We start from the raw sequence: 13,463 nt of genomic DNA, 5'->3' as shown, positions 1-13,463 counted from the left end.
AGAAGCCCAGCTCACCTGCTTTCCTCCCCTTCCACGAGCTTCCTGTAAGTGAGGATCTCCAAGTCCAGGGCCAGCTTGATGTTCATTAGCTCCTGGTACTCCTTCACCAGGTGAGCCATATCCTCCTTGCTCTTTTGGAGGGCCTCTTCTAGCTTGACCAGTTTGGCTTTGGCATCCTTGAGGGCCGTCTCACCGTGCTCTCCCGCTTCTTTGATATTCTCCTCTAAGTACAGGCACTGGTGATGCAAAGGGAAGGAAGGTGGTGGAGGTGTTAGGTGTGTTGTAGTTTCAGACCTGCATATTAGAGTTTTGTCACCCACCCCAGGACACACCTGGCTTTTCTGGGACACGATGCAGGACCTCAGCTTCTGGATTTGTATGTTTAGGTCTGCAATCTCCCGTCGGCTGTCAAGGAGGTGACCTCCATAGGTGGCTGACTGGGTGTTTCCTTCGTTCAGCTGCAGGTGAGATGGAAGAGTGGGTTATTTGTTCTTCCTCTGCTATAGCAAAGGAATCTGGGAGGATTCTCACTGTCCCTGGGGAGAAACACCTAAATGGGGAAAAATACCAGGTGTGTGGAAGGATTTAGGGCTCATTCTCCTATTGTCTTCTGGCTGTAGCTGCGCCAGGCACAGAGCTCACTGTCCGTTGTTAACCATGTTCTTGCTCCCTCTCTTTGGAGGGGGCACCAGTGGAAGATCATTTGCTGCATCTTAGGTGGGCCAGGTTGCCACTGGGAGATGTCCTTGCCTTTCTCCACTGACGGTGTGGAGAGTCTTGGGCAATGAAACTCAACTCCTAATTTACACATGTGAATTAGGAGGAGCTGACCTGGGTTAGCACTGTCCCTCCCTCCATTCTCAGGTGTAGTCTGTCCCTCCACATCTTGCTGATTCCTGTAGTTTCTAGGCTGATCTCTCTCCTTCTTTCCCTGCCTCTCCCCAGTATCAATCAGATAAGGAGACAAATACCTTTCTCCTGGTAAGGGTTTCAGCCTCCTCCCAGCTCCGAAGAGCCAGGGCTTCATACTGAGCCCTCACTTCTTCCACAATTCTGCTCAGATCGAGCTTGCATGTGTTGTCAATTCCCAGTACAACAGAAATGTCCTTAATTTCTGTCAGCAGCTCCTCGAGTTCCTGAATGGCAAAGAGAGAACAGGACTGAGATACCAAGTATTCAACAAAGCTACTTGCTGTAAGAGAATACAGCAAGTGTTCTCTAATAAGAGAAGGGAGAAAGAGGCCCCTTCTCTGAACACATCTATCACTGGCAGACCTATTCCACTCCCCAGAGCTGCTCTCATGCTGGAGAAACTCACACTGGCCCTGGGGAGTCAGAAAAATGCACACACAGGCTGCAGTATCACTGACTGGGGTATTTGCTCTCGATGGCTGACTTTGTCACAGTTCTACAAAAAAGAAGTCAAACAATGATGTATGCAGACTCCCCTCAGCGAACCTAAAAAGGATCCTTAATCCATGCCTGTAAACTGCGCTCCTGGGTGGTTTGTGTGCAGACAAGACAGGGCTTGCTGCCTTGGTGCCAAGCAGATGGTGTACACGTTCACTTGGCAGCTCCCCCCAGCCTCGGTCTGCTCCTGCAAGGGTTCCCTCTTATCAGCATCTCTGTAGCTGCCTCTTATTTACACCACTGTGAAAGAGACCTGCATATGTCTCTCCCCATCTCTTAGCTTTCATCTTGATGTTTTTGTTCTTCCCTTTTGTGCAGCAGCCTCTAATCTCTTAGAGAAGCATCTGTATACCTTGTTTGCCTTGTCTGCCTCTGACTGGGGAAACAAAGGGCGCCCTGATGCAGAGATTCATGAATAATAGAGAAGTACCCCACCACTCTTACAGAGAACAGGATTATCGGTGCATTTTTTCCTTACTGTTGTCCAGTCTTTGAGCTTCTTTGTTAATCTTTGAGCACTTTAATGCCTATATGAGAAAATGCATGTGTATTGCAAGGACTTGAGCATCCTCTGCCAACAAAAAAACGAAACCCAAACCAAACAAAAACCCACCCCCAAAGTAGTGATTTATTAATGAGGATCAAGGCTGGGGTTCTCTTCTGAGTCACTCTAACATACTGCGAGCAAAGATGTCAAGCAGTTACCCACCCACATTTACTTCTCTGCTGGGTATGTGCGCCTGTACATTGATGTCAGTCAAAGCAACAGGCATGGGCGAGAAAATGACTAACCTGAAAACCAACTGTGGAGAGGAGAAAGCAGAGGAAGAGAGGTGGAGGGTAATTTCTGTGCATAAAGGGTGAGTTGTAAAAGAAGTGTAGACTGCTGCTGAGGACAACAGTGTGGGACCTAGGAGAAATAAGCTCAAAAGGAAGACAGCAGCTTCCCGGGGGGGGGAGGGTTGCCTTCAGTGGGGGCCTGGGCAGGAGGTGTTGAGTGTGGATTCACAGCAGGAGCTGATTTCCGACTACCCCTGTAATTCCCTTGCAACAGGAGTAATTTTGGAGAAGTAAGGCCTCACGGTTGGATGCAGGCAGGCCATGAGTTCTAATGTATTTCTGACATTATGCAGGGCATTCTGCTTCTCTGTGCCTCAGTTTCCCCACAAAGGGTAATAACATTCCTCTGTCAAGCACTTTAATTGTTTGTATTGGTGGAATTCAGACAAATCATTAGTATTCCCCAAACACTGCTGAGCCTGCTCGGTAACATTTTACAGGCTCTGAGTAAGTGCCTGAAATCACATCACCGCGTTTGAGCAGATGCAGGCACACTGCGCCCTTTGGGTTTTTTCAAAGGCCTGCAGACGCTGTATCCTTCCCCCCCCCGTGGTGAAATCATATCCGACTGCGTACTCCTTCCAGTGGAAATGGAGTACGTTGGGTTGTGTTACGACAGCACTCAGCACCTCACCCAGGTTCACAGTGGCTTGTCCTGTTTTGTTGTGAGCCTTTCCTCTGGATCTGAATAAAATAACATTCGGCTCGCTCATCACCTGCCCCAGGTCTCGAGGCAAACTCTGGCAGTGGGGGTTAGGAGCTGAGGCTAAATGCAGCCCAGCGGGGGGTTAGGTGGGGGGTTTGGGACTGATGGAGGGCTGCTGGAGCAGCCTCCCTGCAGGAGCTGTGGGGCACAAGGAATATCCTGATCAAACTTCTTATGGAGCTGGCTCCCTTAAGGGAAGGGGATTAGCTGATTAGATGCTGCTTTATGCCGTTCATCTAGTAGTTGGCTGCAACACCATGCAGCTCTACTGCGCAAGCTCTCATTTTGGTGCAAATTGGGAACAATGACCTCTCTGTATAGGAAATGTCTGCAAAAAGGCTTTTTTTTTTCCACAGAAGCTTGCACATGTGCCAAGGCTGCTCTCTCAATTGCGTTTTTACCTGTTCGTAGACGGTTTTCTTCAAATTCATCAGCTCCTGAAGCCCGTTGAGTTTTACCTCCAGCTCAGTTCTGTGCAAGGTACTCGCATCTAAATCCTGCAGGTGGAAAGTGTATTAATGAATAGTTTGTTTGAAGTAAATTAATGAGTACTTTGTCTTTGGGTTCGTAGTCTTTTGTGTTGCCCCCATGCCCCCAGCAAGTGTTGCTTGCTGTTTATGACCTGGTACTTGTGAAATTGCTCTCATGCTCTACAAGCAGGGAGGCTTCTTTGTGGAGACTTCAACTCTGCAGTTGTTTTTTTTGTTCTGTTTTTTGTTTTTTTGGGTGAGAGCTTTGGTAGAAGTTTCAAATAGGTAGGGTGGAGAAGGAAGCAGGCAGGGCTGGTCCTTACCCACTCATCTTTTGTTCACCACAAAAAGCAGGGGTTATTGAAAACTGATGCTGTCCACAGAAGTTACCAGAACTGCCCTTCCTGGCTGATGACTGTGTCAGGGAAAACATGCAATTAGCCATAATGATAATTTGCAGAGAACATTTCCTCTGTCTAATAAAATCCTGCATTCCTGCACCTTGGATTTTTTTTAATGTAAAGACTGTGCTCAGCGCCTTCCATTTGAGCTGATATTCAAATGCAGCTACTTCTGGGACGGGATGTTTAAGCAGGGTGTGGCCATACAACAAGTAGCAAAAGCAAACACTTTTATCAATTTCCAGCCTTTTCCAACCTGTGCTGTCATTCTGTGAGAAAACGTGCCAGGGAACAGAGGTATTGTCTCGGAGGGTCTGGGGTACAAACCTCTCCAGGCCAGGTCTGGCCAGTGCAATTGCAGTGCGGTTGGACACAGGCACTGCCTGACCCCCAGGTGCTTCTGCCAAGAGCCACGGGGCTTTTCTGCAACCACAAGCGGCCCAGACTTGCTTATACTTTTCCTATTGAAATTGTGACCATGTTCACCACTCCGCTGTTGTCTTCGAGACCTTATTACCCTGTGAAACCTCAGTGGTACAAGGGCTCTTATGCTCCTGGCTAGCTGGTGTACAGACCATGTAGATGAAAAACTCTTCTTGCCACTGACCTTTTTGAGCTCCATGAAGGTGTATTCCATGCCACTACAGAGGCGAATTTCATCCTCATATCTAAAGAGAGTGGAAAAAAGCTGTCAGAAATTGCACATAAGCCTCTGGGATGCTTAACATTGTCTTGCTGTCCCCCAAAACACTGACATCTAGGCTTTCTGCTTTTGCTACGATGTCCCACCTACTTGATGTCCTCTGCCCCTAAATAACAGCAGGAGAGAAATCTCTTAGGTATGGGTATCTGGACAAGAGGGAGGGTAACAAGCTGCCACATGCCAGCTGCTCTATAGTAACACCATTAGCACTTTCAGACTGAAAAAAAAAAAAAAAGCAGAGTAAGAGGAGGTAGCTTTAACTCTAATTTAATTTGAGGGCTAAGCAACCTCAGGTTACCTCACATTTGCCACAGAGAGAGAGAGCAGGCACTTCAGAGTGAGGTGTGGTGAGTTGTTTTTCTCTCTGAAAGCCAGGTGCATGCCCAAAGTGTCGCAGATTTTTACCCTAAGCCTTTCTCTTCTGTTTCTTTCAGGTATCCTCAGCAGTTAATTTTCAGAATCTGAGAGGCTTCTCGAGGGAGAAAGCTTTGCTTGTGTAAAATCAGAGAAAACTGGACTGACATCAGAACTTATCTTAAGTGTAAGCATGATTAGTGAAGAAACAGAAGACATGGCAAAGCAATTGTGGAAAACAGTGCCCACAGACCAGAAGGTAACAAAAACCGTATGGGACAGGGTGGAGTCCTAATGGCTAAACATCCAGCAAGGGAACCAACCCTGCAGGTGCTTAAAAACAGGTTTGATACGGCAGGGCCAGGATGGCAAAGACTTAGTCTGAAGCAAACACGTTTCCTGAAGGCTGGCAACAGGCACGAGAGCTAGTTTAGGGAACACAACAGTCCTCGTTAGCTCTTGTGGCAAGTGTATGGCTTGCCCTGATGCTGCTGAAAGCAGCAATCTGAGCAGGAAACCACAGGGTCTCTTGGGCCTGATCTGTGATCCAGCAGTAGGTGGTTTGTTTGCCGTGCATGAGGCCAGAAGCACTATGTGATGGGTGTCTGGTATCTCCCACTGTGCTGCAGGACACGCTATGGGAGCGTTGGCTCTTTTGCTGAGACTGGAGCAGGTTGTGCTGTCAGGGAGGCCCTGGCTTCCTTGCACTTCCATGACACCTCAGGTTCCTCTTATCCTAAAGTGCTCATAGCATTACAGATGTCACCAAATTGGAGGGCAAAGATCTTTGCAAATGAGGTAAAATGGCATCTCCTAACAGAGCGATGATAATAAAATCAGGAATGACAGCCATACTCTGTTGTTTGACAGTTGGGGGTGTCGTCACTTTGGCTACAAGCGGGAGGGAGCCTTCTCTGCTGCTGAACAAACTTTTACCAGAAAGAGGAAAAAGCACTGGGAGTGCAGCACAGGGGACTGCTTTGCAGGGCAAGGGGGTAGGTCGTGTCTGGGAGCTGACCTGGAATATTGAAAACAGTTCCTTGGAGCCATTGCTTCCTCCACAGAGGAGATAGTGAGGGCACAGGAGGGATCTGATTGTCACAGGCTCTACAGTTAGGCACTTCTAAGGTTCCCCTTTGGTATCCCCATGGTGTTAAACTCACCCTTTCCTTGCCTGCTTTTATAGGGCCAGGCAGTGTGGTTAACAAGATTTACCTGTCTGGTTTTTCTGCTCTTCAGCTGGAATGTTAGCCATGCTGCCGTAACTATGTACTGAGCTTAATTACAGCCTGCCACTCTTCCTTCATCCTCATGGCATCTCAGCCCAATCCCAGTCTGTCCCAGCCTGCTGAAGCAGCTTTGCACATTGCCGGGTGCTGACATAATCCTGCGTGTGGAACAAACAACGCTCCTGACTGAAAGGGAGCAGGCCAAGCAAGCCAAACATGCTCACCGCACGGCTCTGGAGGGACGTGGCGGCCGGGAGGTGACTCACATGGGGATGGAGCCTTCCACAAACACATTACAGCATTTATCTCCTTAAAGGTAATCCTCAAGCAATCATGCATTAAGGCACAAATCCATCCTATCTCACTTCATGCACTTAAGCCGCACTTGAGACAGGCGTCTGGTCGCCTTGGGCTCCTTCCATAATCAGTGAAGCAAAATCAGAGCTGAACTGCATTTCAGGCAGGCTGCGTTCCTCTCTGGACACACCTCCAAGCCTGCCTTAGGGTGATGATATAGTGGTGGGATAGATCTGAGCCTGGTGGCACAGAATTAAGTCAGTCTCTCTTGTGGAGCAAGGAAAGGGGGGAAAACCAACTGAAACCACTGAAAACCAACTGCAAAGGTAGAGGTACGTTGGCTGACCAATCTTCAGGGGGAAAGCTTGACTATCATAATCCCTGGGTCTCAGTAGTGGCCCCTCTAAAGGCTGTCAACCCTATATTTTCCTGCAGTGTTCTCCTAGTCCCACCCCAGAGTTGCTCAGCACATGCAAAAATTCCCTGCCTTCTCATTCAAATGGGTCTTTGCATGTGCAAATCACGCGTGGGGAACTGAAGCAAAGGCTTCACTCCTGGGCAGTTACCCCTACCTGAGTACGTTTTGGTATTTGATTTTTAGCTTGATTTCCTAAAGAAGCAGGGTTTGAGACCCTGTGTCAGCCTTCAACTTATTCCCTTGTCCCTTCTCCATCCTCCTCTGTCTTTGGAACAGTGACAATGGAGAACTGACACTGGTCAATGGCACCCTGAGGAAGTTGGAGGAGGTGGAAACATCCCAGCTAGCTAAGTCTATGTGTCTTTTGGAAAGCAATCCCTTAACAGAAAAGACAGACAAATCTAGGCCTTCCCGAGGAGCACTGACAGGCAGATTCACTTATGATCTCTTGGACAGCAGCTGGCCTGGGCACCACTGCGTGCATGGCTATGTCTGGAGTGTCACAGCAGGGACAAGCAGATGCCCAATTAAAAGGTAGCGGAGTTACTACCTTTTGCTTCCCCAAAAATATTTCCCTTGGGAAAAGAAACCTCCACAGGAGCTGGAAGCCTCCAAAATTTGCATGGTTTAAGTAGACCATTTGCTCCAGAAAAACAACTGGGCTGAGGCAGTCGCCTTGCAGGACTCAACAGAGCCAGTGTGGGTTAGGACGGGGTTGGATCGCTGCCTGGAGAAAGCTCAGCAGAAGCGGCAGTTCTCTCCCTGTGAATCACCGGTGGCCGGGAGCAGTTCAGCGGATTGTCACTGTCGCAGAAATCCACCGGTGCTGGCTTTGGGTGTTAGCAGCACCCAATGACAGGGTGGGTTTTGCTTATTTGCTGCTTAGGCCACCCTGGCAGGGCTTGTGCCTTGCAGCTCACAAATAGAAAGCGGAACGGGAGGGCTTTGTAAATGAAGGAAGAGTGCTTGGAGGAGCAGCGTCATTTCCAAAGGCTATTTTCCTGTGGCTGTGTAGTCCCACAAAGCGGGAACTTTTCCCAAGATCGATAGTTGTGCTAGTCATAAACTGGTGCCCAGTGTGGATTCTCTGCTGTCTGATCCTGTGCATGGCTATGTCCTTATCCCCTGTGTGAGTGGGGTGGGGGGGTGCTCCTGTTCCTCTTGTCGGTCATGGGTTTTGAATTTCTAGCAATATAGCATACCTGTCTTGTCTACCCGTTTGTCCAACTAGGTTGAAACTGTCCAAGATCAGAAACGAGGAGGGAAACACACAGCCAGCCAGTTTGCCTAAGCACCCTTATCCTTAAGAAACTGGGCTGAGAAATAAATGAAGACATTCATTTAAATAAATTCATAAAAATAAATTGCCAGACATGGGCAATTAATAAGGTAATTACTGAGTACAAATGAGAGTACAAACTTTGAGAGCAGATACGTGTGACTGATCTGATGTTTCTCTACCAGCCTGACCATTTTCCTATCTGGGTTTTCCTGATTGTCGTGGAATAAAACAAGGAGTCTGTCTTGTAACTGCAGGGCTACGGAGCCATTGGTTCCCAGGGGATGTACAAGGAAGAACAAGTGCCCCAGAGAGGTCTTGAGGTCTTACTCCCTTTCCTAAAATGTTTAAATGGCACAATCCCTCTTATGGCTTAAATCCAAGTTCAGGGTGGCTACCTGTCAGCAAAGCAAGCATCAGTGATTCCAAGTCTTTTAGTGAAAGCAACATCCAAATGAAGTATGGGCACCCACCACGAGGAATTCAGGGATTTGTAGGCATCTGTACATAAGCGCATCAGTTCTGGAAAGATGCTGAGCATAATGATTTCAGCATAAGGTCAAGAACCAAACTCTTAGCTCCTCTTCCTGCTCTGCCACCAGCTCGCCCCATGTAACTGCTGTCTCCCCGTTACCCTGTCCGTAAAGCGGAGGTATCAGTCCTTCCCCTAATTTGCAGACATGTTGAGTAGCAGGTTTAATCAAAGTCTGCAAAGAGCTTTGAGATCCTTGGGCTAAACTCTCTGGAGAAGGGCACTGTTATTATTTATGCATCACTTTGTTCATCAGGAACAGGTTTGGGCTATTATTACAGCGATGTCTATCAGTGCCAGCGGAGAGGTAGGCCCTTAGCATTGTTGTTCTGTTTTGACAGTGCCCATAGGTGGGTCGTCGCTACAAATCAGCACGGAAGGCTCCAGAGAGCCTGTGTAGGCAGATGGGTGTAACTGTAAGGGAAAGTATCTAATTGTGGATTCATCTGTGCGGTATGCAAATGACACCGATAATAAGGAAAGCATTGTCTTCTTAAATGAGCCACGGAGCATCTCAAATGTTATCAGAAGATCTTGAAGCTCTTGACAAAAGCAGCGATAAGTGCTCTGCAGCTGGTCCTCTCTTAAACTTTCAGCTGCCTTCATATTTTCTGTCCAGAGGTTTTCTGGGTAAGAATTTGACTCCCTGGTCAAAACAGAACTTTGCTTTAAATTTTGTGGGTAGAAGAGGGAAAGGAGGGGATGTTTGTTAATGCTAAGTAGCCTGGTCCATAAAACAGTTTTGGGAGGAAGTTTTGGTTTGTGATAACAGTCTGGAGAATAAATAATTCTTTGTTTTATTGGCTGTCATTCCTGGTAATACTGTTCCCCAGAGATGTACTCTAGTCTGAGGCATTCCTCAGATGCCCTGATGATTTGCTTTCTATGGGTTACTTCCATCTCTAGTTAGGAAGAGGCTAGGAAGCTAACTTCTCAAATGCACAGTTCTGTTTCTTCATCGGAATAACAGGCTGGCTGTGCTAAATCAGTGCCACGCTACTCCTTGTCCACGCAGTTTGACCGGTACCTTGCAAACCCATTCCCTCCTGCACATCCAAGGATATGCAAGGATATACCAGGATATACCTACTTGCTTCGAAAGTTATCCATGGTGCTCAGGACCTTTGTCAGCTCCGACTCGAGATTTTCCTGCTCATAGTTGAGTGCCTTCATCTCTTGATTCATTTTGCTCATGTACTGATCGTAGATGGCCTTGATATCTGATTCGGAGTGGGAATTGTCTTGATCCTTCAGGAAATTCCACCGTGTTGTCAGGATCTTGTTCTGTTGCTCTAGGCACTGGACCTGCCGAAGAAATTTCAGAGACTTCAGCAACACCAACAGCTGATAGCAAAGCTGACCGAGTGCCTCTGGTCTGGAGACCTCTGGAGTAGCTGCTGGACCTAGCTGAGATCTCCAGGTGAGAACAAGAAACCCCCTAAAGATCAGGCCTGAGGATGGAGGGCTATAAGGACTTGCAGAGGTTTTACACATTACATGCTACTTAATTTCTTAATAGATCATGCTCACATCAAAATGAAAGAGCATCTCTTATTAAGTCATTGAAAAATAACAACTGTTCAGTACCAGTCCCTTTTACCTCCAAACATATTGAAGTAAAATCTGAGAATCCACTACTGATCATGCATAGATGTAGTGGAATTCTGATTTTACTACCTCAGAGTGGCACAAATTCAAAACATCAGGAAAGATAACTCCTTTCAAATCTGTAGGATTACACCATGGCAAAGTCTGAGTGGTGAATCAGAGTCCTGGGTTGTATTGCAAAGCAAAGCAGCAGAGACAAGAACTATGGGAACTCTAGAGCGTAAGTGAAATAATTAGGCTCCATGTGAGGTCTCTGTGTGCCTGTCTGCTTAAGAGAGGATACATTGCATTCTCATCCACCCACTGTTCAAATCTGGCACTCGTCTTTCCTAATACAATCTGGACAGTAATGCTCAGTGTTCAACAGTTTTCATCTTCAAAGCTCTTGACTAACTTTAATTAATTATTTAATTGTTACTTCTCTGTCTCATTGCTCTGTGAACAAAACCAAACTCCTTCAGCTGCATTTTGGCTGGTGATTTCTGAGCTGTCAGTTGCCTCCAGAAACCTTCAGTCATGAAGATGATGCAATGCTGATCGAAGGTATAGCTTCAGCGATGCCTTGTGCAATGAGAGCAGTGGAGTGCAGGAGGCTGTGTAAGTTCTTGTGGCCACAAGCAGCATCAATGAATTGAAGAGACGGAGTTCCCTGCTGCTGAGCACTTCACAGATGCACATGGTGAGAGGCAGCATCTTTCCCAAAGAGCTGCTTATCTGAACAGAGAGAAGTGGGAGCATAGTGCAGCCAAGCAAAGCAGTTCTCAGATGTTTGCAGTCTGTTATTAGCAGAAGGGGTAGGAGCTTTAAGATCTGCCAGGTCTCGCTGTTAGAGACCTAATCCTTTTTTCCTGATAACATAGTACATGTCTGTAGACATCAAGCTGGTAGTCCAGTCTGGTGACTGTCTGCTCTGTCCTGGCTCAAAAACAGTGTCACATTCTGTGTGCATGCGCGAGGCTGTATACCTTCAGGGTGATGCTGTGGCGGAGCCTGAAAAGGGCATTACAGGTGGCATGAGGAAGTGGCCTCCAGGGCTACCTGTCGACAATTGGGCCATTTGTTCTCTCCATCTGAGGCATCTTAGGGGTTGCAGTAGGGCTTCCCTCAGTAAGACTGTGGTCAGCAGGGCTGGGATCAACCTGCGGGATTGGCTGTAGAGAACTTCTCATTTTAAGGCAGCTTCCCCATTTGCTACTAGAATAGTAAATGGTTGCATTGGCTGCTGTTCTACGTCTATCTCTGACCCTCAAATCAAGTCTCAGTTCCTGACCTTGCTTCTAATGGTTTGTTGCTCTTTTTCCCCCTTAACTTTTCAATTTCTTTCCTGTTCTCAAACCATACACATCCGCTGGGCTGAACTGTTTTCATCTTGGCTTCTCATACAGCATCCTTTCCTGCAAAGTCTTTTAACGTGAGCTTTGCAGCACAATAATCACCCAAATCTGGCCTCGTTTCCTGGAAGACCATGACTGAACACAGAAGTGACCAAAGCATAGTCCTTGGAAGTCTCTGCATCTGAGCTGCTCAGGGTAAAGGCAGAGCCTCAAACATGGACTTCATTCCTCGGCTATTCCTTGTCTTTCACCTGGACATATCTGGATCAAATGGAAAGGAAATACTAGCAGATCTGGAACAGCCTGCTGGAAACCCATCAGCAGCAAGCTCCTGAAGTTATTGTTGTCAATTATCCGAGGAATTAGCTGCTCAGGCTTGAGACCATCTGGATTCCCGATTAAAAAGACAAGTTCTCTGTGACAAGGAAGTGTCATTACTTTCTTCTGGAATGAGAGCCTGAGGCAGATGGTTGAAGTTTACCACTTACGTGCCACTTGAAGCTGCAGCCTTCAAAGCTAAATGCAGAAGCTGCAAGTGCTGAAGACAAAGCCACCTAACTAAGGTGGAGTATTTGTATCTTCTGTCCATCGGGCCCATGCTTATCGGCAGGCCACCAGGTTGGGCTTATCGTGAAATCTGGAGCCTCTGTCACTTCTTCCATCTCTGTTTGCACGGAACAGGCTGGTGCCTGTGGTCTGGCTTAGGTACGTATTGTCACTGTGTGGTCTTGCCCCATCTCCCCTACTCCCATCCTTTCTCCTGAGGTCTGGTTTCTGAGCAGGGCTGGATGTATATGTACACATCCCTCTTGCTCTGGATAGTCAGAGGACCAGGCCAGCAGCACATGCAACAAAACCTATCCAGGTGATTCCCAAAGCAGTTTTTTTCTAGCTTCGCATTGCCAAAATCAGTGCTTAGAAAAGCACAGATGCAGAGGTTGCCTTGTTCCTCCATGCAGGGTCAGCCCCCTGGCACCACCACCCTCCTGTTTGCACATGTAGGTGTGGTGGGTACACAACTATTCAGTTGGGATAGATGCTATGGGAGATGGTTCCCCCCGCCCTTCTCCTTCCCACTGTGAACTCAGGTCCTCTTAGAGGTAGACTTAAAGGAAATAATAATAAATAAATAAAATCCCAAGCTGTAGTAGCTTGGCATTGAGAGCCTGTATTGTAGACTGCAGTGAAGCAATCCTCCTAGGAGATTACCATCTGTTTACAGAGCACCAGGGCTTTGCAGAAACCTGCCTCGGCTGGATGAGTTGTTTTCCTTTGAGAAAATCTTCTGCCTTCTCATGGATCTTAAGAGATGAAAGCGACACTTTCTTGGCTGAGTGTACAACCCCTCACGGTAAAAACCACAGAGGAGGGAGGTGTTGGGGGGGATCTCCCTTGCCCACTGTGCACCTACGGGGATGAATTTCCAGCTGTCTTTCAGCAGCCAGAGAAGAATTTGAGCAGCCACCTTAGTCAGCGTCACTGCTCATGGCTGTCTGTCCACTATGGGAGCCAAGGCCTGCTCCGTCCGGCGCCGCGCCTCCGCCGCCCTGCCTGTGCTCAGGGAGGGCCAGGTCCCTGATGGTGGAGCTGCCCGGCCTCCCCAGGGGCCCGGGGGGGTGACAGGCACAGCGAAGGAGATACGCAAGCTGCCCGATGCTGCTGACCACAGATGTGGCCCAGCTTTACCTAGAGATGATGCTAGCCCTTGTTAAAAGAGATAGCACCAAAGAAATAACTAATTGGGTAATTAGCCTGATATTCAGAGCCTGGCAGTGGCTAGCTGAAGGCCTCCAGAAGGAGGCCCCTGCCAGACTGGTTAGTGTTTGCTTCCCCACCACCATCCTCATCCCCACACTGCACCGTGGTCCTCAGCAGCTCACCT

The 13,463-nt window shown here is 47.8% G+C and overlaps 1 protein-coding gene and 1 long non-coding RNA gene across 4 annotated transcripts in view; one reads left to right on the top strand and one right to left on the bottom strand.

Moving 5' to 3' along the window:
* LOC310887971 (keratin, type II cytoskeletal 80-like) overlaps positions 1-13,463 on the bottom strand; it is a 28,970-nt gene that overhangs the window by 1,899 nt on the left and 13,608 nt on the right. For all 3 annotated transcript variants that reach the window (XM_083814267.1, XM_083814265.1, XM_083814266.1), the window contains 6 exons: positions 9,730-9,944; positions 4,435-4,495; positions 3,358-3,453; positions 972-1,136; positions 333-458; positions 16-236 (listed from right to left, as the gene is read on the bottom strand). In XM_083814267.1, coding sequence (XP_083670393.1) covers positions 16-236; positions 333-458; positions 972-1,136; positions 3,358-3,453; positions 4,435-4,495; positions 9,730-9,944 — 884 coding nt within the window. The remainder of the gene's footprint in view (positions 1-15; positions 237-332; positions 459-971; positions 1,137-3,357; positions 3,454-4,434; positions 4,496-9,729; positions 9,945-13,463) is intronic.
* Positions 4,998-13,460, top strand: LOC310887988. Its single transcript, XR_014575799.1, has 4 exons — positions 4,998-6,429; positions 9,936-10,059; positions 10,373-12,286; positions 12,804-13,460. It is a non-coding gene; the product is annotated as an uncharacterized lncRNA (long non-coding RNA).

Source organism: Anser anser (assembly GCF_964211835.1).
Source record: "Anser anser genome assembly, chromosome: 30".
NCBI classification, from domain to species: Eukaryota; Metazoa; Chordata; class Aves; order Anseriformes; family Anatidae; genus Anser; species Anser anser.
The sequence above is the reverse complement of the archived record's forward strand: the minus strand, read 5'-3'. Positions and strand labels throughout refer to the sequence as shown.